This window comes from Platichthys flesus, chromosome 11 (assembly GCF_949316205.1).
Source record: "Platichthys flesus chromosome 11, fPlaFle2.1, whole genome shotgun sequence".
NCBI lineage: Eukaryota > Metazoa > Chordata > Actinopteri > Pleuronectiformes > Pleuronectidae > Platichthys > Platichthys flesus.
In genome coordinates this window covers 15,291,994-15,316,802 of record NC_084955.1, presented here as the reverse complement: position 1 = coordinate 15,316,802, position 24,809 = coordinate 15,291,994, and the positions used below count along the sequence as shown (strand labels likewise).

Below are 24,809 nucleotides of genomic sequence, written 5' to 3'. Positions count from 1 at the left end.
TCAGTAGAAATCAGTGTGTTTATTTAGTGTCGTAATAATTTAAGAGTGATGAGCAGTGGGTCTGGTGCTCCTCCGGTGGACAGCATGCAGTGATGCACCACCATGACCTTCCAGTATCTGTGGCAGTGATCACCGGACAGAGACGAAATACAGATTACAGCGACCCTGTTCGATTCCATTGACTGGGAGGCACGAGTCCAAGGCACAAGTCGCTTCATGAGCAGAGGCATCATGGACAGAAATTAGCAGCTCACACTTGTCTCTATGGAGACCACAGCCTCTACAAGCTTAATGCACGATCAGCAAAAACAAAGGCCAACTAGGTTTAAGATTCATCCACTCACATTGAATCTGGGTAGACAGCTTTAGTCTGAAGCTAGTTACACTCTGCTATATGTTCCAGTCTGTGTACCAGTCCCACAGGCATGACCGAGGTCGACCTGTTAAAAAGTCCTTCTGTTAAAAGTTGCTTTCTTTGAAATGAAGCTGAAACAGTCCAACTGTGTCTGTTCCGGTCCCGCCGCTGATCTCAGTTAAGATGCTTCGGATCCGCCATGTTTCTCTTTGTAGACTCGCAGAACGGCCTCGCACACAAACTGGAATTGATACTGAAACACACATCACACAAAGATGTATTAGTTACTCGACAAGTGCTCTATTTATAAATGATAATACTACAAATACGCAACATCTTTACCTCCGACAAAGAGATTAAGTTTTAGCGTGCGTTTGTTTGTATGATAGTTTGCAGAATTAACTTATAAACTTGTATTTCCCCCTGTTCATAAACTATCAAGCAGCCTGGCTAGAAAGACATTAGTTTAACGCATAAACATAAACAAACTAACGACGCAGCACAGAACTAATACTTCTTCTTCAGTCGGGCAGAGCAGGGATATTTTCTCGGTGACCTTTATGGGTGACGTGCCTTAAAGTTAAAGCCCTATATTATCTGGATTTAAGAATATTTTGTACTTTTTAAGGTCTTTAATCTGTAAAATTGAATTGAAATGATTTCAAGGATCTGTATCCTGGCAGCTTTTTTGGGAAAACTAACATGAATATTTGAGTTATATCAAATTAAATTCAATTCAATCTGACTATATAATATGTATAAAGGAGAATGTATAGTAGAAATTAACTCAACATTGTTGGTTTAGTTGTATTCATAGGATTCGTCGATATAGTGACGGACTTATCCTACACCACGTGGATCCTTAGTGTTAATGTTTGTCCTCTGACTGTGCAGGTTTCCATGTTTCCATTACTGAGAAACAAACATGTGAGGGGGAAACCTGCGTGTCAGCATATAAACAGAGGGAAGAAGCCTCAGGGGCTGGATCCTCTTTCAAAATACGGGTGATAGTGGCAGCAGCCGTGCTCCTCGAAGCAGGCATGTGACTGGAGGGCAGCCATATTCCCAGCACCGCCTCCTGTCAAAGCAATGAGTAACACTTTCCTCTCCCTCGACAACCACCGCTGAGGTACCACAGAGCGCGGCTTCCAACCTCAGCCCGCCTGCTCTGGCTCATCAGCGGAAACACTGAGGCAGTCGAGCTTCTGTGAATTACTGAAGGTTACAGACGACAGGACTCGCAGATGTCACAAATCTGTGCCAATGGCCTTTAAAAGGGGATTCTGAGCACGGTGAATTTCTCTGTCAGTCTCCTCTACGGTTACTGACATAATATTTTCAGAAAGACAGAGCATTCAACAAGTTTGTGACTGAGTGGATTCTATTAAATCTCATTAGTGAAAGTTTTTTTTTTAATTCCTACATAATGCATAATGAAAGTCAGTTGTGAGAAGGCATGAGGCTTAGATGAGAACACAGCGTACCACATATAGTGTTTTCTGTGGTCACGCCTTTAAAATAAGCTTTTCCCACTTAAAGGCTTTTCCTACAACTCAAGAAAAAGATGCTTCGTGCTGCAGAGTAGCTACAGATAACACGAACACAGACGAACCTTAAAACAAAGAATTTTAAAAGAGAAAGACCGACTGCTGTGGCCTGAAGTATCGTGTGACGAGGGAAGCATGAATCCCGGCTCTGTGTCTTTGTACCGTGGTCTGAACCATCATGGCTCGCTGATCTCTCAGTGTTTTGACAATGTCCAGCGGGAACACTGGCCGACCCTCATCCAACAGAGTCAGCGCCGTTTCCATAGTGATCAGAACACCTGTCCGTCCAATCCCAGCGCTGAAAATGCGATGCAAAACAAACACGGTGTTAAGTGTGTAGCAGAGGCGGGTACATGCTGGCGGTGTTCTGTGTGTGTACTTGTACTTATATCTTGTGAGGAACACTTTGTGCATCCTGGGAAAGTGAGGAGGTTTAGGTCACTTTGTCACAGGTCTGTTTGTGGGGTCATGTTAGGGGACAATACATTTAGTAGGAGGAGGATTCTCTAGGTCAGGGTTAGACATTTAGTGGTGATGATTGAGGTTAGGTCAGGGTAAGAGGCAAGGGAATGCTTTTAAAAGCTTTTTTTGACTTTCACACATGCACAGCGCAGCAGCAGATTCTCCACACAGACAGGTTCAGGAGAGCACTCGGGTGAGTGGGTGGTGACAGACGGAGAAAGTCTGCAGAAACTCAGAAGGCTCTCACTCGTACATTTGCATTCACTCATACAGCCACTGCGGAGAAAGACCGCGGGGTCTCCAGGGTTCAGTGCATTACTGAAAACAGCTCAACAGTGAAATGGGAGGAGAGAGACTGAGGGAAGGCACACTGCGAAGGGTCGGGTCGGAAACCGAACATTATGGGAATGCTTTACGCCAATGAGTGTCCTCACTAAGATAATACAAGGATATGTATGGGTGTGTGTGTACCTGTGTGTGTACGTTACCTGCAGTGTACCATTAATGGCTCCTCGCCTTTCCTCCTCTCCCTGACTGAACTGATGAACAGCAGGAAGTCCGAAGGGTCATCGGGTACACCGTGGTCCGGCCACGCGACATACTGCAGGTGTGTGACTGCACGCTCCTCGCCCAGCTAAACACACACACACAACACATAGACACACACACACGAACATCCAGTGCAAAAACACACAAATGACAAGAAGAGAATGATAGTGAGAAATAATGTGAGTTGCTGATCAACCAGTGGTTAACGTGATAACAAATCTTTGGGAAAACATCTCCCACATGAGAAGAACACTGCAGCGCTACAGGTTCAACCACTGATATCACTCAGTCAGTATGTGAGGAAATATAAAAAACATGGAGGTTGTGATGGAAAAAACGGAGCAGGTGAGGACAACAAAACACGCATGTGACCAGTAGTTGACACTGAGATTAACAAGTGAAGAGGGACACAGAGAGATGAAAACCAGAAAACAGTTGGGTTGGGGAGATGATAGAGGGAAAGACCTCGCAAAAAAAAAAACATTAGGCAGGGAGGAGAATGGCTGAGTTTAGAGTTTCTAATGGGCTTGTGGCCTGTGACTCCATGGGGGGATTAACTCGCTCCGCCAGAGGAACAGATGGGCCCACACAGCAGCTACTGTGAACGCATGTGTGTGCATTCATACTTCATGCCTGCTTGAGCATCACCAATTTATTTACCTGTTTGCTGCGGAACATTATGAGGAATACAGCTGCTCTAATCTCATTATGTTTCATGCAAAGTGTTTCAGTCCACACCTGCCTAAACAAACACACACACACACACACACACACACACGCCACATTATTTGTTAGCGCACACTAATGCACATGCCCACCCACGCACGCATACAGAAACGGAAGTGGCCGAATGCTGGCTGCAGTCAGTTTGCCATGAGTGGCCGCTGCCTGTGGTGAGCTCTGTTATGTGGCATATGGCACAAACATGGTACATGCCACAGCACACAAAGAAACTGAAACATTTCGTGTTGTGTGGCCGCGGTCATGCTCCGCTCATGTTTCGTGAGGAAATAAAATATGTTGACTGTTTCGGTTTTGATTGAGCGACTGTTTCTCCGATTCAATAATCTGAAATCAGAAAAAAACCCACTCATTGTTATGTCCTTAGCCTTGTTTTGTTTGACAGAAAGTTCAAGACCTAATAATACGGAGTTTAATTTTATACTAAGTCAAAGGGAAGTTTCCCAAATGACAAGATATGTTCACTTAGACTTATGTAATTAAATAGAACGGCACTCAGCAGAGTCGGGAGCCAAGGCCCAATAGTCTGCTTAAGAAACCACATTTAAATTCACAAGATACAGCTTTTTATTTCGATCTGCTCCAAATGTATCACACTCATAAATATCAGTCCCCTAAACATGTCTGACGGATCAAGATCCATGAACGTTTCTCTGAGAAATCAAAGAAAATGTATAGAAATGCATTTTTAAAGAAAGTGAAAAAAACAGACAGGGGCGAAAACATAAACCTCATTAGCAACCTTAACTATAATTGAATTACTGAGTCACATTAAGCATTGAGCTCTGTTTTCTACTGTACCTGTGTGTGTGTCAGAGTGAAGTGCCGTGTCACATACGCCAGGTTACACTCCTCTGAGTGACACTTCACCCGCATGTGCCCGTAATCCTTCACTTCAGGCGGATGCGGCCAGTACTGGTGGCACTTGGTCTGCAAAGGGACATCACATGAAATATGACATGACTTCATGTTTGAGTTTATAAAACTGCTGCTGCTGCTGCTGCTGCTCCGCTCTCATGGAATCAACATCAGCCTTGGTGTGTTCCAGGTCGCAGTCAGAGGAACAAAGGCAATACATCAGGAGCAGGATATGAACTGACACAGGGTGTGTGTGTGTGTGTGTTGGTGTGTGTGTGCTCCTCAAGTACAGAGAAACAAGGACTTGACAGATGTCAGGCAAAAATTACCAATTAATAAGAGCATCCGGTTGCCAGGCAACAGGCAAGCCGAGGCCGAGACGTCTTCATTCAGCAGGACCTTGATATCCTGTTTCTCTCTGAGGATGTGACTTCACCCTCAGATTATCTATCACTGGCGTCCCACTCACTTTTTACATTCAGCTGTTCTCTGTGCGGTGAAACCCTCTCATTACTCACAGCCGTGCCAATTGATTCTTTTTGTGTGTAAACCTCATCGTCAAACCGTTTAATTACAGTAATCATGTGTCTAGTAAACATGAAGCAGCGCGTTGCAATAATCACTGTGTAGATACATGTCCGACGCTGAGTTGTGTAGGTTAAAGTGTTTCCCCTCATTCTTTGCTCAATTCCACCCCTGTGTGTGAGTGAGTGTGTGTGAGTGTGTGGGTGTTGGAAGTATGGAAGTGTGAAAATGAAGAAGTATGTATACCCGTCCCCTCTCTGTCAGAGTTGTGAGCATGATGATGGTGTGTGTCTGCTGCTCCCACACAGTTTGCCAAAAGTGAGTGCAGGTCTGTGGCAGAGGACCCTGAGCAGCAACATAACGTAAACACACACCAGACACCGGCGGCACCACCTAAGAGACGGACAAACAAACAAACAAACACATACACACACACACACACACACACACACACACACAAACACACACACACACGCATACATATACACACACCACACAGAGGATGAATTTCTATGAAATGTCAGACCGGACCAGAAACAGCTCAGCCTCATTTCACTGATGTTCACCTTGATGTGGCTGGCGTTCACGTAGTCCTCCTGGCCCTGGAGCACCACTCTGGTGTCATCATCTGAAAGGAGAGCAGGGCAGCACCACGTGGGGGTCATTACACAGCCGTCCGTGCAACGCAGGATCGGCCAATTAAATTTCATGAGGAGGTGCCACAGCGGTGAGCGCCAGATAAATATTAGCAAGGTAACACAGAGCCACTGAGGGAGGGGGGGGGGCACAGGAGGCATGTCGGCACAGACAGTCAGAGTGAGCAGCACTTACAAGGTAAAACATCCTTGTACCGATTCTTTTCCATGTTCTCAGGGAGTCGAGCGCAGGTCAGCGGCAAACCATGCTTCCTCCTGTATAAATTCTGCAAACAAACACATAAACATACAATAATTAGAAATAGATAAACAAAATGAATGGGTATTTGGGCATTTGACTCCTTTCCCATCGCAGATAGACAAGTTTGGCTTTGTGTTTTTTTCCCCCCAGTGAGTAATTTTCAATGTCTAAAATGTGCAGGAAGCTGAGAAGCTCTCTCACATCACTGTCTCATTGTATTTTAAACCATATCAAGAATGTTGTTGAAAGATATTCCCAAGATATAAATAAAAGAATATGTTCACAACTCATGCCAAAATAAAGAAGTAATCAGTGCGTTCATCTGGGTGTGGAGCAGAGCCGATAAAAACCTGTGTCTACTTCAGAGTCGTTTGACCCTGTAGTGAAAACCGATTGTATCCATTCCCATTGCAGACAAAAGCCAAATGTTAGCGGTTGTGCGTTGGTTTTCTGACCAGTGGAAAAGGGGCTAAACAGAAACTACAAATTCCAGGTGAGTAACAGTATTTTTTTTTTAAGGGCAAGTGGAGATGAGAGCCAACGTCTTTTCCACACAACAGCACTTAAAAGGCTCATTATGATCCCACTGAATAACAGAGGAGACACAAATAGACCCATTTGTGTGTTTTGCTTCTACATCTAAATTCACGGTTTCGCTCCCCACTGCATTCAAAATACCTCAAAATGGAAACAGAGCGTGCCCGACTGTATTCCTCTCTCCAGCTGCCTCATGGATTCCTCCAGTGTCGTGACCCGCTCCGAGGGGCCAGGTGACTGAACTTTGTCTCCCTGCGATTGGCCGGTGAGCGTGAGGGCGGGAGGTAACTGCAGCAGGGGCAACACTCTGCCAGGACCTGCGACGCAAGGACGGTTCAAGGCTGTCATTAATATTCACAGCGACGTGACAGACAGAGCGCACTCGAGGATCAAACGCTGCTTCAGCACTTCTCTCCCTCTCCCCGTCACTCACCTTTACGTCTGATGAGCAGGGCGAGCTCTCTGGAGTGCGACTCTCTGCTGGCTCGTATGAACATCACGACCTGATCATGTGTGTGTTCGGAAATGTCTCGACCGTTGATGAGGACGACCAGGTCTCCCTCCAGGAGTTTGGGCTCACATCGACCTGCCTACCAACATCAAAGGAGCATTTATTACAGTTTATCTTTATCTGTGTTAATATCTAAATAACAGAGAAGCCAAAGTGGAACTGTTAAATATCTTATGGAGCCCAGACAATATGGGATTTTTGGGGAAAAAACTATTGGTTTATATACACCTATATCAAAATAAATATGTTTGTTAAACCATAAACATTAGAATGAATAACTATAAATGACAAGAAAACACAAATATTAGCAAATATATTAAACTTGAATTAAGACAACAAACATTGTTGTATCCTGCACATCTTTCTTAATTACAGAAGTTACTATTTGTTTTAGACCAGCAGCCCCAAACCTAAAGACGTTAAGTTGTACATCAGAAAAGAAAACTACTAAGACTCCAGAAACCAGAGAAATAAAGTTGAAATTAAACTTATTGTCGATCAATTTGTTTGTCAAGCGACTAATCCATTAATCAACCAAATTAAACTCTTTATTAATTAAACTAAAGCTCTGTTCAACTCAGTTCATTTGGTTTCCCATCAGTTCTTCATCACAATCCACCTGGAGACCAACAAAACACAAACACAGCCTCTTACCGGAGAGTCAGGTTTAACATGGGATATGGCTAGAGGCATCTTCTGATCCACCCCACCCTGGGAGGAGTTAGGAAATTGAATGAAGCCGGGTTAGAGTAAAGAAACACAATGTGTGTAAACGAAAATACAAAAATTAAACTTCTTCTTGTGTAGTGAGATTAAGAGACGTAGAAATGTAAGAGACAGAGAGAGACTCACTTTAACATTGAAGCCAAACTTGCCCTCATGATCAGGGGTGATACATATCAGCATCAAGTCTCCATCGCCGAGAGCGCCCTGCATGGACAAGTACTGTGAGTTAAGGTGAACGTACATGAATGGAGACATAGAGCTCACTCTGAGCCGCTGATAAGAGATCAGACCTTGTCGTAGTGGTGGGAGCTCTCCTCCTCTCCTATGCTGTCATCACCTGTGAACACAGCCTCATCTGGTCCTCGGGTGAAAGTGGCAGAAAGACTGAAAGAGATGAAACAAGGAGATTTCTTTTCACTCTGATTTGTAGCTTAAGACGTGACTTTCATATATTTGATGATAATGACATTTTTTTTCCTGTTCTCATACCTTAATCATCTTTTGCCCATATTTTAATACTTGCATAACTTCGAGGTGAATCAATCGGAGAAAAAAAACAGCAACTGTGATTTAAATGGTAATTTTCTTTCCCTTCGAATCGAAGCAACGGAACCGAGTGGTGCTTCTTCATTCCTGAACAAACCGTCACTGCCTGAAACTCATCAGTAAATCAGACAGCAGCAGGATGTTTCTCACAGATATCACACTATTAAAGTTGTCATATCATCTGTTTGAACTGAAATACTGAGTTAATTATACTGCAGCTCTTTCAGTTAAACGTTGCTCTAAATCCAAATGTCATTTCCACAAAGAAACTATTAAACTCCCGGCTATCATACGTCCGGCCACCAAATCCCGAGCTCTAGAGAGACAGTATTTCTGTTGTAAGTGAAACTAACTGATGTGGTGAATTGTCTCCCTCGCTGTCCTTGCTGCTGCTCACAGACGCCCTGTAAGTGTAGAACACGTCCTCCCCCTCAGACATGTCTTTCAGCTCATTGGTCAGCTCCACCGAGGACGGACGCGGTTTACAGACACCGTGACGAACTCGAGGGCTTCGCCTGCCGGGGAGACAAAACAACCAGGTTCAGGGTTACTGGAGAATCACATAGACACATTTAATCATGTGTTATTTTTAACAACACAAAGAATGCAATCAAACAACAGTTTCACATTTCAATGTCAGCCTCAGAATGTATTCATTTTCCTCAGAGCATTTCATCAGGTTTATATTGAATAATGATGGTATATAAGCAAATATCATTCAGTTAACATTAAGCAGGACTTTGACCTGGATAAACAGAAAAGAAATTCTCCAGCTTGTTTGTCGCTAAAATCCTTAATAACACGTTTAGAACCAGACAGTTTTGGATCTTCGGGGCTGATGCAGATAACAATATATGGGAATAAAAGTGTCTGCCGATATAAATTCATAATAGTTTTGGCAATGACCCTTTTGCTAAAAGATTTTGTATGGATATTCTATACTTTACAGCTAAACCCAATATATAGACAACCAAATTTAAATATATAGAACATTAATGGGAAATGAGAAAATCCCATCTGGTTTTACGGCTGCGGGTCGTACCAGTTTGGGGTAGACGGCGGCGATCTGGAGGGCAGACTCTTTGTCTCGAGATACTCTGATGAAAAGGATCTCTGCAGGACTGGATTCCACACCATCCCTCCCACCACACGCTGGCACACTGGACCCCTGCAACGTGAGAGGGGAGGGACTGAGCATTTGTAAAAGTTCAGTATTGATGACAAGAATATGAGAAAAACATGGACAAACCTCTCGGGTTTACTGTTGCTGAGGCCCAGGTGCTGCGTTATCAGTTTGGTGTAGGACTGAATGGTGCTGTTGTTGTGCTTGGGGCTCCGGGTGGAGCGGTTGGAGGAGAAGAAGGAGTGATGATCCACACAGGACCTCCACAGGATTTTACAGGTTTTGGGACAGGGCAGGTTCAGAGACACCTCACAGTCCTGCGTCTCACCCTGCAACATACACGGGTGAGAGTTCTGATTTAATTCTTTATAATGCGCCATATGAATGGTGCAAATTCAGCTGCTCACTTTGCATTTGTTTTTGGCTTATTCTCACAGTTAAAAACATGAAAGCATTGTGCATAAACCCCCAAGTACCACTCCTAAATTAAATGGATTCACCAGCCAAGTGCATCCAGATATGAAAAACAAGAGTTCTCTCTCTGCAGGTCTTTCAACGAGTAGGAACCAACAAACGCTGGAGACTCACGTGTTTACGTTTCAGATGTATAAGGAAGCGCTTCCTCTTAAATGAAATCTTGATTATATTCCCCCTACAAGAGAAAAAAAAATCAATTAGTTGGAGAAAAAACACCGGGGGCAGACATCTAATTAACAGCAGCATCACTCACCAGGAGTAGAAATTGGAGCAAATCATATTACAGAATATTGCAACACCACTTGAGGTCAACCCCACCATCAGAGGGGCATTGTTGACGTCCTAAGAGAGAGAGAGACACACACACAAACAGAGAGAGAGAGAGAGAGAGAGAGGGAGAGAGAGAGAGGGGGAAAGAACAAGTGTCGTACAAGAGTTGAGTCAAATGGATCCAGAGGAAGTTAAATCAGAGCGTGATATAGTGAATTAAGAACGCTACCAAGGCGGAGTGCAGCTCCACTCCATACAGCTCCAGCGTCCGTGCCGTGTTGAGGAAACACAACTCCGCCTCGCTCTGCTTCAGCCCCCTGGGAACACACGCGCACACAAACACACAGTCAGATGCGACAACAGCGACCAGCTGCACCTCAAACCAGTTGCTCTTCAGGTGGCAGCTGACATTACTTGTGCTGTGGATGCAGATCCTCCACTTTACACAGAAAGTCTTCATCTTGTTCGGGGATAAAGTGGCACTTTGAGAGGTAACCAGGGGGCCGTGTCGGACAGTGATCGCCCATCTCCGCTGCGGATGATGGAGAGAGACACAACACATTGATATCCGGGGTGCTGTAACAGAGCTGCTGCTGCTGCTTATTGAGAGCGTCCTCCACAGGAGTGATCGCTCACAGAGTTATTATTAAGTCATTAATCATTCGTGTCTCGTGAACCAGATGGAACTTACACTGCACGGCGTACGAGGCTAGAACCACAGCTGCACTCAGCGGACACTGCAACCTGCAATCATACTCTGTGATTACACACTGTAGCATCGCAACACAAGCTGTCTGGTTGTGTTCGGTCTTGTTGTTGTGTTTGTGTGTGTCACTCACCGTCCTTCTCTAATGTCGCTCCTGATCTGGAGGAAGTACATGTGTCTGCAGGGACGAGAGAACAGGAACTTTATCAACCGACTCCTGCATGTGAACGTCAGCTACGTCTTTAAAGTGGTTTGACTTATTGGTGTTTTAGATCATGCAATATTATCACATCCATCATGTGAAATATTTATCATATTCATCAAGTCGGCCTGAAACACTGCATTTACAATCATACTTATCCTACCACTTAAAGGCTGTGTGCAATTTTCACATTATTTATTATTTATCACATTTATCTTCATCACTCAGTTTACTGCATCCCCATTCTCTCAACTTATGATTACTAATTCTTTACTTTAGAATTATTTAACTTTTACCTTTTTTTGTATAGTTGTAATTTTGTATTTCCTTTGTAAATCTTTATAAACAGGCGCACTCTTGAATCTCAAAGGCAATTGGCAAAATCAAAATACATTATTAACACTATTATTGACAAGAATGAAAAAAATATGGTGCAGTGCCAATGCAACACCACATCCATTACATCTGGGTTTAATTTGGTTAATGTAAGGCCTCCATATTTCTTGCCTCATTATATAAGTCTTAGAACACATCTGAGAATTCCAATAAAAGCTTCCCTGTCGCAAAGTTAGATGTGAGGATTATTTACAAGTCGACAACTCGTAATTACTCTATGACATGAGATGAACAAGCACAGCTCTTTGACTTTCATGTAGAGCTGCCACTGCATCTCAAAACCGCACTTCATCTATTTGGCCTCACAGTGAGACTTACATTGATAGAGCATAACAAACGAGTAAATCCTTCAATTTCACCAATAAGCCCGGCAGAAAGGACCTTTCTGTGCCGCACAACTTGTCCAGATCAATACTTGATATCGATTGCTGTATAACACACACACACACACACTAACTTACTCACCTTGTCTGTTCATGCTGCAGGGAGTTGGGATCAGAGATAAAGAATCGCACTCTGAAGTTCAGATAAAAAGGAGACACGAGACCTGCAGGGAAATGTCATCTCATCAAACGTGACCTGCAGTACCTTCGCTGTCTTATCTCCTACCAAGCTAGAGATGTTCCGATAGCATCATCCCTTTCCTGATTATAAGTCCTATAACTGGACTTTGGGCATCGGCCAATGTGCTGGCGTACTGATCTGATGCCAGTGGATTTAACTGGAACTTATTTTATTATCAAGTTTAATAATTGTAACTGAAAAAGAACACAAATACAAAAATCTACGGATGCACAACGATTATATCCTTTAAATATCTGTTTAAGTGAACTTCCAGCATGAAATATTATCAAACTGCTGACATTATCATATTCTCTTGCTTGCTGAGGCCCGACCCACCACTTTCTGCATTTCAGATGCTGCCGTCGGTATCGGAACACCTCTATCTTGGGACCAAATTAATTTTAAAATATGATAAAACCCATGTGGAGTGAGATATACCTTTTATCTGCTTCTTCAAGGGTTTCTCAGTCTCCAACCATCTCTGAGAGAAAGAAATTCATTAAGTATAATGGCTAACTAGAGCTTAGAGAGGGGGAAAGAAAAGCATTCGTACAAGAATACCCTGTGGCCATCATCGTCTAAACAGCAATCAGCGAGTGTGATGCATTACAGACTCGGCCCTAAACGTGCGGGAGAAGAAGAGTGAGCTCACGGGAGAGTGTGTGTTGGCTGAGATGGAGGCGATGGCTGTGCTGGACTCTCTGATCTGCAGACTGAAGAGCTGCCTCTCCTGCAGGCCCAGGTGGTTGCACACTTGGTCCAACAGCACCACGCCTTCATCCTGCTTCTGAAAGACGGGAACAACAAAGGACATTATCCTACCAGCCAAAACTCTGACCGACATTAAACAGGCGCTTATTTGTTAGTTCACCATTTCATATGCTGCAGCCCTGCTTAATGTATGAAAAAGGGATAATTATTGAGCTTTTTCAGTGGATTCCTCTACATCATAATCAACGATGTATATATGCAGGTGAAAAGCAAATTTTCAAAAGACTGACTGCAGCACAAGCTCTGTAGTTTAACTATTCATCGTTTCATTATTGTTTTATTAATAAATCTGAGGGATAACCCGCAGCTATTCGGCTTTTCTTTCCATTTTTCTTTTCTTTTTCTCTGGAGAGGACCATGTTTACTGTAACCGTTGGCGAATGCTGTGTTCCTACAGCAGAAAAATACTTTTGATGCGTGTGGTCCCAAAAGTCCAGGTGAATCTGTAAAAACTGGCCTCCCAGCTTTTAAAAAGGAAATTAATGAAGCTTAAAGATGCTGCATACATAGAAAGCCTTGTTGTCGTCTTCCTATGTATGTGTTTGTGTGTGTTTGTGTGTGTGTGTGTGTGTGTGTGTGTCTGTCTGCTCGTTGGGCTGCCTATGAATAGATAGAATTATCATCTAAAAGTTTCCCAAGTGTGACAAGCTGTGTGAGCTGTAGGAGGCGAGCGAGTCCTTCACATCAAGGTCAAAGTGTAGAACAATGAGATGTGGATCAATGTGAATAGGAAAGAATAGTCGCTCACTATATCAAGCGCTGACGTTAAGATCGTTAGCAGAACAGAGACGGACGAGAGCAACATCTGATCTCCTCCGCGGCAGACAGGAAACAGTGTGTGTGTTTGTGTGTGTGTCAGTGCGTGTGTGTGTGTGTTACGCACGCTGACTCTGAAGGTCTCGATGGTGCCGTTCAACAGCTGAACCAGGCAGAGAAGGTCCGGTTTTGGCATGTCTGTTACCAAGGTAACTCTGCCTCCCTCTCAAGACAAACACCTCGCCCTCAGCTCGTCACTGAGCGGGGACCTAAAAACACACACACACACACACACATACACACACACGTAAACACGTACACACACGCACACACACACAAAAACAGTGTCAGATGTTTGGAGGAAATGTCTTCCAATGAAAGCCCCTCCCTCAGGATGACATTTTGCAGTGAGTAATATATGTGCTACATGAAGCATCAGGCTGCAGTGAGTAATGCACCATGAATGCAAAGGAGTGACTCTCTGTCTGTGTGTGTGTGTGTGTGTGTGGTGTGTGTGTCTCTGTGTGTCTGTGTGTTTGTGTGATTCCTTATTATTCGGCCTGGTCTGAACATGTCCCTTCCCTCTCTCTGCTGCTCTCCCTCTGCATCTCTCCGCCTTTCGCAGGCAGCTGAATGATAAGAATGTTAAACATTTTCAGAGTTGCACACACCCAGCGGCGGCTCTGCAACTGACCTGCTGGTGGAAGCAGTGCCTGTGAACACACACAAACAAGCACTGCTAATGCATGCATGTGCACAGGCACTCAGAACCCAATAACCGGCCCTGTATTTGCCTATAGTTGCCCATGAGAGCTTGTGTGGTTCTGTGCATGTGTGTCTCTGTATGCATCCGTGTGTTTGAACGTACATGTGTCCTGTGTTGTTCTCCAGGTGAAGGATTAATGGAACGGGGCCGGCCTGTCTCTCAGTGTTTTTCCTGAAAGGGACACACAGTGTTTGAGTTAATGTTTGAACACAAGCGACTGGCTGTGAATGCATTAAGACCAGAGCTGGTCCCAGCCTGGTGACTAGTCCTTCATCACAGACAGGCCTCTGAACAATAAACAAGTGGATGCTATATGTAAAAGCAGATTCATTATGATGTGGCAGGCTTCACTGGCTGTTTGCATCTATTTGTGAACTTCCTGTGTTACTGTTTGTATCCACACAACAGATACACACAAGGAAAAAAATGAGGTTATCATCACTGATGATGCTTTAAAGGGATGGTTCACCCAGAAATGATGGTGTAAATGACTTTGTTTATAGTCAAATTAGAATGTTAGGACTGATGACATTTAGATGACACCACAGGAGCAGTGTGGAGGCATTTTATGTTTTTGTTCTGTTTTGTTTGTTATGTTTGAAGAAGTGCTCACCAGCTACTTCAATTCTTTTGGATCTGTCTGTTTACCCCTGAAATTCCCAAAGTGGATTTTTATTTTTTGGGGTGGACTATCCCTTTGAACACATATCTATACTGTTCTGACTCATCTGTATAAATGAACAATAAAGAATAAATAAACACCATGGAGAGTAGAAGTGTGACAGCCTGGCCTCTCCTTCTGCACATTAGATTTAATGAATAACCAGGAGCCTGACTCTGAGGAGCCGTGTTCTCTCACAGCTCCAGTCGATCATAAACCCTGCTGTGATTTCTCTGCACTTTGAGCCGCAGCGCCGAACAAGGAACCTGTTGACAGGCTGAACTTTCCTGCAGCTACACCCCGGACGAGGAACTCAGCCCGGGCACACTCCGCTCCGCACGTCGCGCTCCTCGCGACTTGGCAAAGTGGCTGTTTTCTGTTAAGTTGTGTTTGGGGGAGAGACGGCGTGAAAGTGTGTGAAAGAGAGAAGAGTCTACCTCGGTCGTCCCGCTTCGGAGACGGATCACACCTCGGCCCGGGGCGCGTCGGAGGATCCAGGTAGAGTCAGGAGGTAAATATCCGGGACAAGTTTCATCCCTGCCTGCGCTGCTCACTGCGCGGCCCCGCCCCTCCGCCGCGCGCGCTCCCGCCGACATGCGCGCTCTCCGGGGGGCGCGCTGCACAGCTCAAGAAAGAACGTCCAACAGAAGTACTGATAAGTACTTGGAAGTACTGAGTATAGTAAGGGGTAAAGGGTATGAAGTAAACGTAAAATATACCCTAAAATTAGGAGTATCTTTAAAAATAGAATTTAAAAATAAAGGGACTATGCTATTAATGTAACCAAAAAGTCTTATTTAAGATGTATATAAACAAGTGTGATGATTTGCATTACATGTCATTTACCTGACACTTTTGTCCAAAGCAACTTACATTTTTAGTATACACTCAACATGTATGAGGGGCCATTTAGGGATTCAGTATCTTGCTAAGGAAACATAGGCATGCAGATGGGAAAGGGTTGGATTTGAACCAGCAACCTTCTTATTGCAGGGCACCTGCTCTATCCCCTAGGCCACGCTCTCCCCGTACCACACTAGATGTATCAATCTGGTATAGTAGGGGTGTCTGGCATAGGCATTTACAGGGGCTGTGGTAAAGCTGAGCAGTGTTGTGCAGGTTTACACCTCTCATGAACTAGTTCAAATTTCAGTTCATACAAGTAAACATGAATAGGTCATGTTCATAGTTCATCATTTAAATTCTGAACTAGTTCATAGTTCAGTTCATGTCATAGTTTTAAGGTGGAAATTGAGAATGAAAGACTTAACTTGTTAAAGAAAACCTTATCCATCGCTACCCCTTGCCTTTACTGTCGGTATCTTTATCAGACAGTGTGTAAAAATCCCTCTCTGCTTCCTCTTGCCTTCTGTACATGAGACCGAGAGCTGTTGTGTTGCAGGTATGGCCTGACCCTTTAAGGAAAGTTTGTAGTGTGTGACGTAGTGCATCTGGGTATTGTGGGTAAAGACGCTAAAAGTGTGTGTATAACGAGAAGTGACGGACCACCTGGAGGTGATGCCAGTGTTGCCCCTGCTGTATATCCAAGAAATAGAGTGGCCGCATTCCAAGTAAAGACACATCTCCTCCTCCTTATTCTACTGCGCACATCTGCGCAGAAGCTCATTGCACATGCTGCGCAGTAGCCCATTGGGCACGTGCTGCGCAGAAGCCTACTGCGCACATCTGCGTAGAAGCCCCTTGCGCACATGCTGCGCAAGGGGCTGCTTAGTGATGGTTGTTGTTTTGAACTTTTCTTTATGCACAGATAATGAAACATTTACATTTTACAACCCTGACATGGGTGAGTTATGTTTTATACCTCTTCACAATACTTGCACAATGCATGAGCAATATATTGATATGTATTGTACTCACTTATATTGCCATTGATGAAGAATATAGAAAGATAATTATTGATATTGTTTTATTTTCCAGGCTTACAACCCACTGGAGTACTTCGACCCTTTAGTTAAATGAAAGAATCTTTGCCACACTGTAAAATGATCCCATTACCTAGTAAAAAGTTCTGCATTGAATCAGTGACTGAAAGATAAATACGGAGCTCTTAACAAAGGACACTATTATATGGAGACTGTTTTGATGAACCACTTCAAGGGTAACATAAGTTCACCAGCTACACTTGAGGAGATACAGGACAGAAACGTTAATATTTAAACCGATTTTTTACCTTTTCCTGATTAGATTCTGGTTTGCCTGAGTCTAAAGATACTCACCGACAGCAGGCAGATGAACTTAATAGTTATATGAAGACAATAAACACTCACAGGAGGAAGAAGGGGAAAAAAGACTACTGTCAGTTCCTCTGGTTTGCTGTCACCATCTACAGGACAGATGGAGTACTGCTGCTGTCATGTGTGATCCAAGTCTTACGTTGTTTTGACCTTTCTGCATTTTAAATGATCCCAGATTTCTGACTATGTGGGAAAAAAACTTGACTCCAGTTTTTCAGATATCACTGATTTGAATGTTAATGCTGATTAAAAAGATAGAAATGAGTTCGGTGCTGAAGGAAAGCGGCTTGGGCAATAGTGGATGAAGGCTGGTGAGGATTGGGGCTTTCTAATATTGAGGCCAGAGGGTGCTGTGGGCTTTGGGGAAAAGCTTGGTTCAACTTGCCTCCTGTTACACCTGTTATAGAACCGTGTGCCACATAAGAAATGGGACAAATACAAACAGGTTACAGCCTCAGTGGGCTCTGTACCTCATTCATTCGTTACCACACATCTAAAAATAACTGAATCGACAAGTGCATGCATACATCTGCAGGGGTTATCAGTATAACAAGTAACCTTCAGTGTCTAACATACATTTCAGAATGTCCGTATGATAACATACAAATATGTAAAACGTTTTTCTTTTATCCTTTGCCATCATTCTTATTATTTTATATGTGTCCTTTATGATATATGTTGTGTCATATCATTAGCTATCTTTGATTTTCAATGACATTAAATTATTTAGCTGTTATTATTATTAGTATTATTATTATTATTATTTCTGATTCTTCATAAGCAAACGTTGTGGCCCCTATACACAGATTTATTTTCTTTATAAAAAACATGACCAAACAGAATATTGTTTTGAAGAATTTATGTTAATTACTTGTGTTAAAGTACGCAACATAAAGGTAGAATAGTTAAACTTATAAATGAAATGTCACTATCAGTTTGTACACAAAGCCCCCGTATCAACAGTGAAAACAGAGGAGAAGAACCTGTGATCACTCTCGAACCGATTCACTGGTCATTACACAGGAAGTAAGGTTGAACTAAGAGGCTCTAGCATTCTGTCAGATACAGAAAAAACAATCAATCAAAATTGATCTACTTTTACTTTTGATACTAATACCAGTGTGTATTGGTAGTACTTCTACCATGTAATTCTACTCAAGTAGTATCTCCAAAGGAGGAGTATACTCTACTTACTTTTCATACTAATGTATGGGTACTTTTACTACTACTTCTTCCACCACCAGATCTGACAGCTGAATCGAGCGCTTTGTGTTCAACATCACCTGTCGCACGCTCCCCCACAGTTTATGCAAACCAGTCCCAACCAGTTTGCATGGTGTCAGTGTGATGAGGCAAGAGGCTGCAGTCTTGTCAGTCAGACCAGCAGAGACCGGTTCACTTTGGGGTGACACCCCCCGTGCACCCCAAGCCACTGTGACAGAGAGGAACCTCCCCCGGTCGCTGTCTGAGGATCAGCTTTCTGGAACAGTAACCGCGACACCCCGGACTCTCACTCTCCAAATTTAGACCCCCACCATGACACAAGGACCAACCTGGCGTTATTTCAGTAGCTGCACCTCGTGTCCCATCTATCTGAATCTCAACCTCTTATTCTCATATCACACTGAAGTCCTCTGCCACTACACTTTTACTCAGTTCCATTCTAAAACAATATTTCCTGTTGAATATATTGTTCTTATTTTTATCTCAGGACAAAGTAGCAGTAACTCCTCTAATCGCTCTTATGTGAGTATATTTTTTTTTACTGATGCACAAGACACATTTTTTTTGCTCCATCCCTCTCTGAAGAACTTGTTGACCACCTGCTGTGTCAGACAGATTCAGGACAGCTCCTCTTTCTATTTCCACTTATTATATAATCACCTGTTGATAATGAGCCGTTCTTATGCTTCTTGCCTTCACGATGTCAGAGAATAACAGGAGCGTATGAGCTGCTGTGATATAAAACAACGAGCCCCTAAAGCTGCATGGGAGCTGATGCAGGAGTCAGCTCATGTATCACAACCATGAAACTGGGTCTGCCATGGAGTGGACAGGCTGTGCCGATTCTCAGGCGCGCGGCAGCCACATGAGACCGGAGGACAGATGTATGGAGTTGTCATATGCCGGTATGCTGTCAAGAATTGACGCATGCCGTTTAGTTTCCATTACCCATTAATGACCCTTTGAAAGTGTGTGTTGCAAAACCTCCCCTGGTAAAAGTGGTACTGACTCTCTATGTGAGCTGGTGTGTGAGTGGAAGGAGCCTTAAACTGACATGTACCAGCCTCTTGATATACATACATGTCACATGGGGTAACACACACATGCACACATCAACTCAGTACCTGTCCCACTGTCAGTCACAGACTTACTGGTGGTGTGCCGGCCTCCCTCCAACCACTAGCGACTGGAATATGTGAGGAGGAACCCACACCCATAATAAAGAGGCCTAGGGAAACAGGCAAATAAAAAATAAAGAAGGGTGTGTTTTCAAAGTCATAAAAATAAGTTCCCTCTAGAAGTAAGTCAAGTGGGTTACTATGTCGCTGGGACACGTTCTTTTTCGCACAGGGAGCATGAGCCGGCTATGCTGCCCTTCACGAGCCAGCAACTCGCCGTGCATTCAGGGACCCAACACCTATCGCCCTCCCATTCATCTCCTTTGACTGCAAACTAGTGACACATAATAGCCCAACTCATTTTGCAGGCTTCTCACAGACCATTTAGCCTTTCAAGCTCTGGCCTGCTCACAGACTACACTTCAATGGTTCATGTCTGTGTGGTAGAAGTGGATTTCTTTCCGTCTTAAGTATATAATTATAATTTTTTTCCTCACCAAAATTGAACAATATCTACTGACTATAAAAAGTACATAGATTAATTGTAAATGATAAAGAGAAAAAAAGACACACTTGGGGTGGGTGAGTGTTTGCTGTGCGTGCGAGTGTGATGGGGTCAACCAGGGTGACTCCAACCTTTAGGTTGGGATACAAAGTAGTTCACCCCTGCAGCACTGTGTGAGGGTTAATAAGATATGATGGATGGTTTCATCAATGTATAATGCAGAATGTACTAATGCTTCATATATGAGCAATAGCCCACTCCTTAAAAACTGCTTATCTAATTTTTAATTGCATTTAAAACTGCAGACATGATGGACTGTATAACACTTTATCAATTGCATTAATGGCAGGTCACTTTTGCTATTGATCAGAAATTGTAAACCCAAAGCCCTGGTATTTATGTATTATTAATATTTATGAGTGGAAACCTGATGAGGTATTAAGAAGTGTGAATTTTGCAGACATATCCTGTTGAACGTGTTAATTAACATTGTTCAAAAATATTTTGTTGTTTTCCATGTTCCACTGACTCAAGAGCCAAAACAAGGTGCCACATGAAATAATATTCAATTGCCAGTGGTTCTCAAACTCGTATTCTGGCTAAATAGTCAATGGTAATAATAACTTTATAAAAACTAATGAATATAGATACAAGGGAATTTTTAAACCTCAAAACATAAGTTATTAAGGCTGAGACCAACAATCTCTTATTTGAGATTTTCCACATCCATGGCAAATCGAAAGTTGATTTTAATGGCTTATTATTGATCTACAAAGCATAAACAAATGGTTTGTTACAGCTTTTAAACAATCTATTAAGTATTTCCTATCAGAAAGTATGTCACATTTCCAAATAAATGTTCCATTAGATGGAACTTTTTTAGAGCCTGATAAGACAGCAGCTTATTCGACATTTCGTTAGTTCTGCCTCAGAGCTTCTTGGTTCTCCTCCCGTAGAGACAGACTCGGGAGTAGAAATGACTGAGGCAGATTCTGAGCCAGATGCTGACGCGGACTTCTGCTCGGTTATAAGCGCGCACATCTCACAGTCGTGACTTCTCCCAGGCGACTCAAACGCTCCGCACCCTCGCGTATCGTGTTACGTAAGCAGTGTGTGAGCGCGCGCCGGTGACGCTGCGGGTCACTCGCTGAGCTGCTCTGCCGCGAGTCGCTGCGTCTCCATTGACTACCAACTTTCTCTCCTCTTTTCAACCTCTATTAAACATCAACGACTCTTTTCACCAGGATGACGGTGACTCCAGAGCGGACGATGACTTACGCCAAGATGACGCGGCTTGTGTCGTTCTTTTCAGGTGAGCGTCCACTGTAACCTGCGTTTTTAAATCATATATTATATTTATTTTATTCTTTTAGCTTTTGATTAACAGCATATTGATCAAATACAGACACATACAGAAAATAACTTACATTTCCTTTTCAAATATCCTCCTACAAGTGACAGATTTGTAAATTTGTGATCGAAAATACTATATTAAAGGGCTTTTAATAAGTTTCAATACCAATAAAGTCAAAAAAGCATGTTTTAATGATCACATACTTTTTTGTTGAAGTGTGTCAGTGCAGCTCACCTTCTGTCCCCCTGTCTGTCTGTCCCCCTGTCCGCCTCACAGCTCTGCTCAAAGGGAAGAAAGTGGCCGTCAGTGATTTCTTACACAAACTTGTCTCCAGTCAACAACTTTGCCAACAGTGAGTGTGAGAGTCTGAAGAAATGCACGTGCATAATTCCTGTTTTGTGTTCAAATGCATGAAAACAACTGTCCTGTTTTCCGGTGTCTTTAATTGAAGTTTGGACGCCCAGAAAATCCTGCGGCCACCCAGAAGACCGAGAAAGGAGAAGGTCAGGAAAAGCCCGGCGGTGAGCACAGAGAGGAGGATTTTTAAAATACTGAGTGTTGACAGGACATGAAACTGAATCTGACCTCCCGACCCTCGCTGTCCCTCTGTGTCTTCCTTCTCCGCAGAGCTCAGTGGACACAGAAACCTCTCAGTAAGTCATTTTTGCCCTCTGCCGTCTCTATAACCCTGAGCAGTCATAAACAGGGTATAATACGTTTCTGCTGAATGTTTCAATAAGGAGTCACAAAACATAAAGGAAATCTAGATACTCTTTGCTACTTGATGTGACCAGAGAAGAGTAAATGATCCCGTAACTTTTGCTCTCTCAGTTTCAGATTGTTCTTCTTGAATTATTCTTACAGATTTAATATTATTATTCAGTCGTTCTGATAATAGAAAATAGAGAAATGTTAATCAACTTGGGCCCCAAAGCTCTAGGGGTCTCAAACGCAGCTGGGGAACCACTGGACAAAGTATTCTGTTCTGTGCACTAGCAATAAATTGTTTATTATCTCAAATCTAAGTGATGAGGGATTTACAGATTGTGCCTGATTATGTAGTTCTGTCAAAATCTGACTGATTTCCATTGCTGTATCATCAGGACGAAGCCGTCAGACTTTGACTACCTCAAAGTTATCGGCGTTGGAAGCTTTGGAAAGGTGGGAATTCCATTTTCTTGTTTTTGGTAATGTTTTTTTTTTTCTCCAGAGAGGGGACAGGCACATGACATGTCATATTTCAAATGTGTACAGGTGCTGCTTGCAAGACACAGAGAACAAGGGGGCTACTATGCTGTGAAAGTGCTGCAGAAAAAGATGATTGTCAAGAGGAGAGAGGTGATCTGTCTGTCTGTCTGTCTGTCTGTCTGTGTCTGTCTGTCTGCTGTCCTACCTGTCTGCCTGTCTGTCTGCTCACTGTGTCCCTCTGGTCTCTGCAGCAGAGGCATGTGATGGTTGAGAGGAGCGTTCTGCTGAAGGGGCTGCATCATCCGTTCCTAGTGGGACTCCACTTCTCTTTCCAGACGCCGACGATGCTCTACTTCGTCCTGGACTATGTCAATGGGGGCGAGGTATGAGTGTGAAAACTCTCTCTGTCATCCGTATGATGGCTGAAAACTGTAGTAACAATAGTAACTCTCACTTTGCCCATACCTATCAGTTTTTATGGACTTGAAGATGAGAGTTGAAGTAATCTGTACAAATCATGTGGCTAAAACCTATAAATACATATGTGTGCATATTTAATTTAAATTCAAAGATGCTGCAATTCTGACCGTCAGTCTTTGTGTCACTTATGACAACGCTGTATCTGTTTGTCCTCAGCTTTTTTACCACCTCCAGAGAGAGATCTCATTTCCCGAAGCCAGATCTGCTTTCTACGCGGCAGAGATGGCCACGGCGCTCGGCTACCTCCACTCCAATGACATTGTTTACAGGTACCGAAATCACAATGAGAGCACTGCATAGAACAGGGTTTTTTTCACAGACACCCACCACTGTCTTCCAGCATCACTTCAAAAAACTATAAAGAGAAAAGAAGCAGATGTAAAATGAGAAGAACATATAAGAAGATCAACAGCAAGAAATCCTCGTAAACTAAACCGACACGTCTGTCTGTCCGTCTGCCAGAGACCTCAAACCAGAGAACATCCTGCTGGACAGCCGGGGTCATGTGATGCTGACTGACTTTGGGCTGTGTAAAGAAGGCGTGGCCGCAGGGGGGGTTATGCACACGTTCTGTGGGACTCCAGAGTACCTCGCTCCGGAGGTGCTACAGGGCGGCCCCTACAGTCCAGCAGTGGACTGGTGGGGACTCGGCACTGTGCTTTTTGAGATGCTCTATGGACTGGTGCGTAGAAGTGAAACAATCTCCTTCCTGTCCATCCTCTTCCTTATCTTTCCTCAGCACCTTCACCTCACTCTCCCTCTTCTGCCTCTCAGCCTCCATTCTACAGCCGCAGCAAAGCAAAGATGTTCGAGAACAAGCTCTACGCTCCTCTGCAGCTGGGGAGCGGGGTGTCTCAGGCGGCCCGCTCACTGCTAGAGGGCTTGCTGGAAAGGGACGTCACCAAACGCACGGGGGCAAGCTATGACCTTGTAAGTGCATCCCTTAAAAAAGAGAAACAAACTGTGACACAAGCACAAGCACAGAGGATCTAATGGCGATGTGTTTGCAGGAGGAGCTGCAGGAACATCCTTTCTTTGCCTCCATCGACTGGGACGACCTCCTGGCCAGGAAAGTGGAACCTCCCTTCATCCCTAACGTGGTACGAGTCATTCGGAAGTGAGTGGAGGGCACTATCGTTTCTAATGAAGGCAGCGTACATGAGTGTGTGTTTGTGTTTGCCACAGTGTGGACCCTGTGATATCAGCCACATCGACCCCGAGTTCACGCTACAACCCATCCCGGCCTCCGTGAATGAGTGCTGCCGGGCGAGCTGTGCCAGCGAGGCCTTCCCAGGGTTCTCCTTCATGAACCCAGTGGAGTACATGACACCATAGCCTGTGTCATAACCACAACCAATCCTCCGGGAGCACAATTGTTCAAATATTTATTTTTTTACATAATAAATTATGAAATTAAGGCTAATTTAAAACAGATTCTTACACTAATACAGCAACAGTGTTATTTCACTGCTTCCACTTGACTAAATGATGTGTTTGCATATTTTATTACAGTCATTTTAACTGTGTTGTCATCATCATAAGAAATAGGCCGGTCACTATTTCACAAGTCCTCGGTACTTCAATGTTTAAGGGGCATGAAACAATAAACACAAAGCAGCTTCATTGTTCAACACTTGACATTTAAGTCTTTGATTCACAACATATATTGCAACATTCCCATTCAGCTTCTACATTCACAGTCTACAAAGGTAAAATACTTCACAGGTCTTATTTAAACC

General features: G+C 43.6%; 2 protein-coding genes across 5 annotated transcripts; one reads left to right on the top strand and one right to left on the bottom strand.

The window, feature by feature from the left end:
* ptpn3 (protein tyrosine phosphatase non-receptor type 3) lies at positions 1–15,529 on the bottom strand. Of its 3 annotated transcripts, XM_062399076.1 has the most exons (27): positions 15,384–15,528; positions 14,388–14,456; positions 13,647–13,788; positions 12,645–12,779; positions 12,431–12,473; positions 11,894–11,975; positions 10,964–11,008; positions 10,816–10,868; positions 10,539–10,656; positions 10,354–10,441; positions 10,108–10,196; positions 9,966–10,029; positions 9,504–9,706; positions 9,297–9,422; positions 8,608–8,769; positions 7,999–8,092; positions 7,835–7,912; positions 7,637–7,693; positions 6,905–7,061; positions 6,613–6,788; positions 5,869–5,959; positions 5,604–5,665; positions 5,284–5,430; positions 4,456–4,584; positions 2,853–2,998; positions 2,065–2,200; positions 1–608 (listed from the first exon to the last, which is right to left on the bottom strand). In XM_062399076.1, the coding sequence occupies exons 3-27, from the start codon at positions 13,713–13,715 to the stop codon at positions 534–536; spliced, it is 2,625 nt and encodes an 874-aa protein (XP_062255060.1). In that variant the 5' UTR covers positions 13,716–13,788; positions 14,388–14,456; positions 15,384–15,528; the 3' UTR covers positions 1–533. The 3 variants fall into 3 exon arrangements, with proteins under 3 accessions (XP_062255060.1, XP_062255062.1, XP_062255061.1); XM_062399078.1 differs by lacking the exon at positions 5,284–5,430 and having other exon boundaries at positions 15,384–15,529; XM_062399077.1 differs by lacking the exon at positions 14,388–14,456 and having other exon boundaries at positions 15,384–15,477.
* sgk2b (serum/glucocorticoid regulated kinase 2b) lies at positions 15,236–24,497 on the top strand. Of its 2 annotated transcripts, XM_062399090.1 has the most exons (13): positions 15,236–15,457; positions 21,293–21,360; positions 21,679–21,754; positions 21,854–21,923; positions 22,030–22,055; positions 22,506–22,563; positions 22,657–22,740; positions 22,842–22,973; positions 23,227–23,339; positions 23,533–23,752; positions 23,845–24,000; positions 24,081–24,170; positions 24,256–24,497. In XM_062399090.1, the coding sequence occupies exons 2-13, from the start codon at positions 21,294–21,296 to the stop codon at positions 24,403–24,405; spliced, it is 1,242 nt and encodes a 413-aa protein (XP_062255074.1). In that variant the 5' UTR covers positions 15,236–15,457; position 21,293; the 3' UTR covers positions 24,406–24,497. The 2 variants fall into 2 exon arrangements, with proteins under 2 accessions (XP_062255074.1, XP_062255072.1); XM_062399088.1 differs by lacking the exon at positions 15,236–15,457 and having other exon boundaries at positions 21,205–21,360.
* The last annotated feature ends 312 nt before the right edge of the window (positions 24,498–24,809 follow it).

Bases quoted from the DNA above. Each gene is read 5' to 3' on its own strand.
- ptpn3 (XM_062399076.1), bottom strand. From the start codon at position 13,715: ATGCCAAAACCGGACCTTCTCTGCCTGGTTCAGCTGTTGAACGGCACC. The intron at 11,976-12,430 runs GTATATCTCACT...ATTTCCCTGCAG, and splicing joins CTTGAAGAAGCAGATAAAAG to GTCTCGTGTCTCCTTTTTAT. The intron at 10,197-10,353 runs GTAGCGTTCTTA...TCTCTCTCTTAG, and splicing joins TGGAGCTGCACTCCGCCTTG to GACGTCAACAATGCCCCTCT.
- sgk2b (XM_062399090.1), top strand. From the start codon at position 21,294: ATGACGGTGACTCCAGAGCGGACGATGACTTACGCCAAGATGACGCGG. The intron at 21,924-22,029 runs GTGAGCACAGAG...CCTTCTCCGCAG, and splicing joins AGGTCAGGAAAAGCCCGGCG to AGCTCAGTGGACACAGAAAC. The intron at 22,564-22,656 runs GTGGGAATTCCA...AAATGTGTACAG, and splicing joins GCGTTGGAAGCTTTGGAAAG to GTGCTGCTTGCAAGACACAG.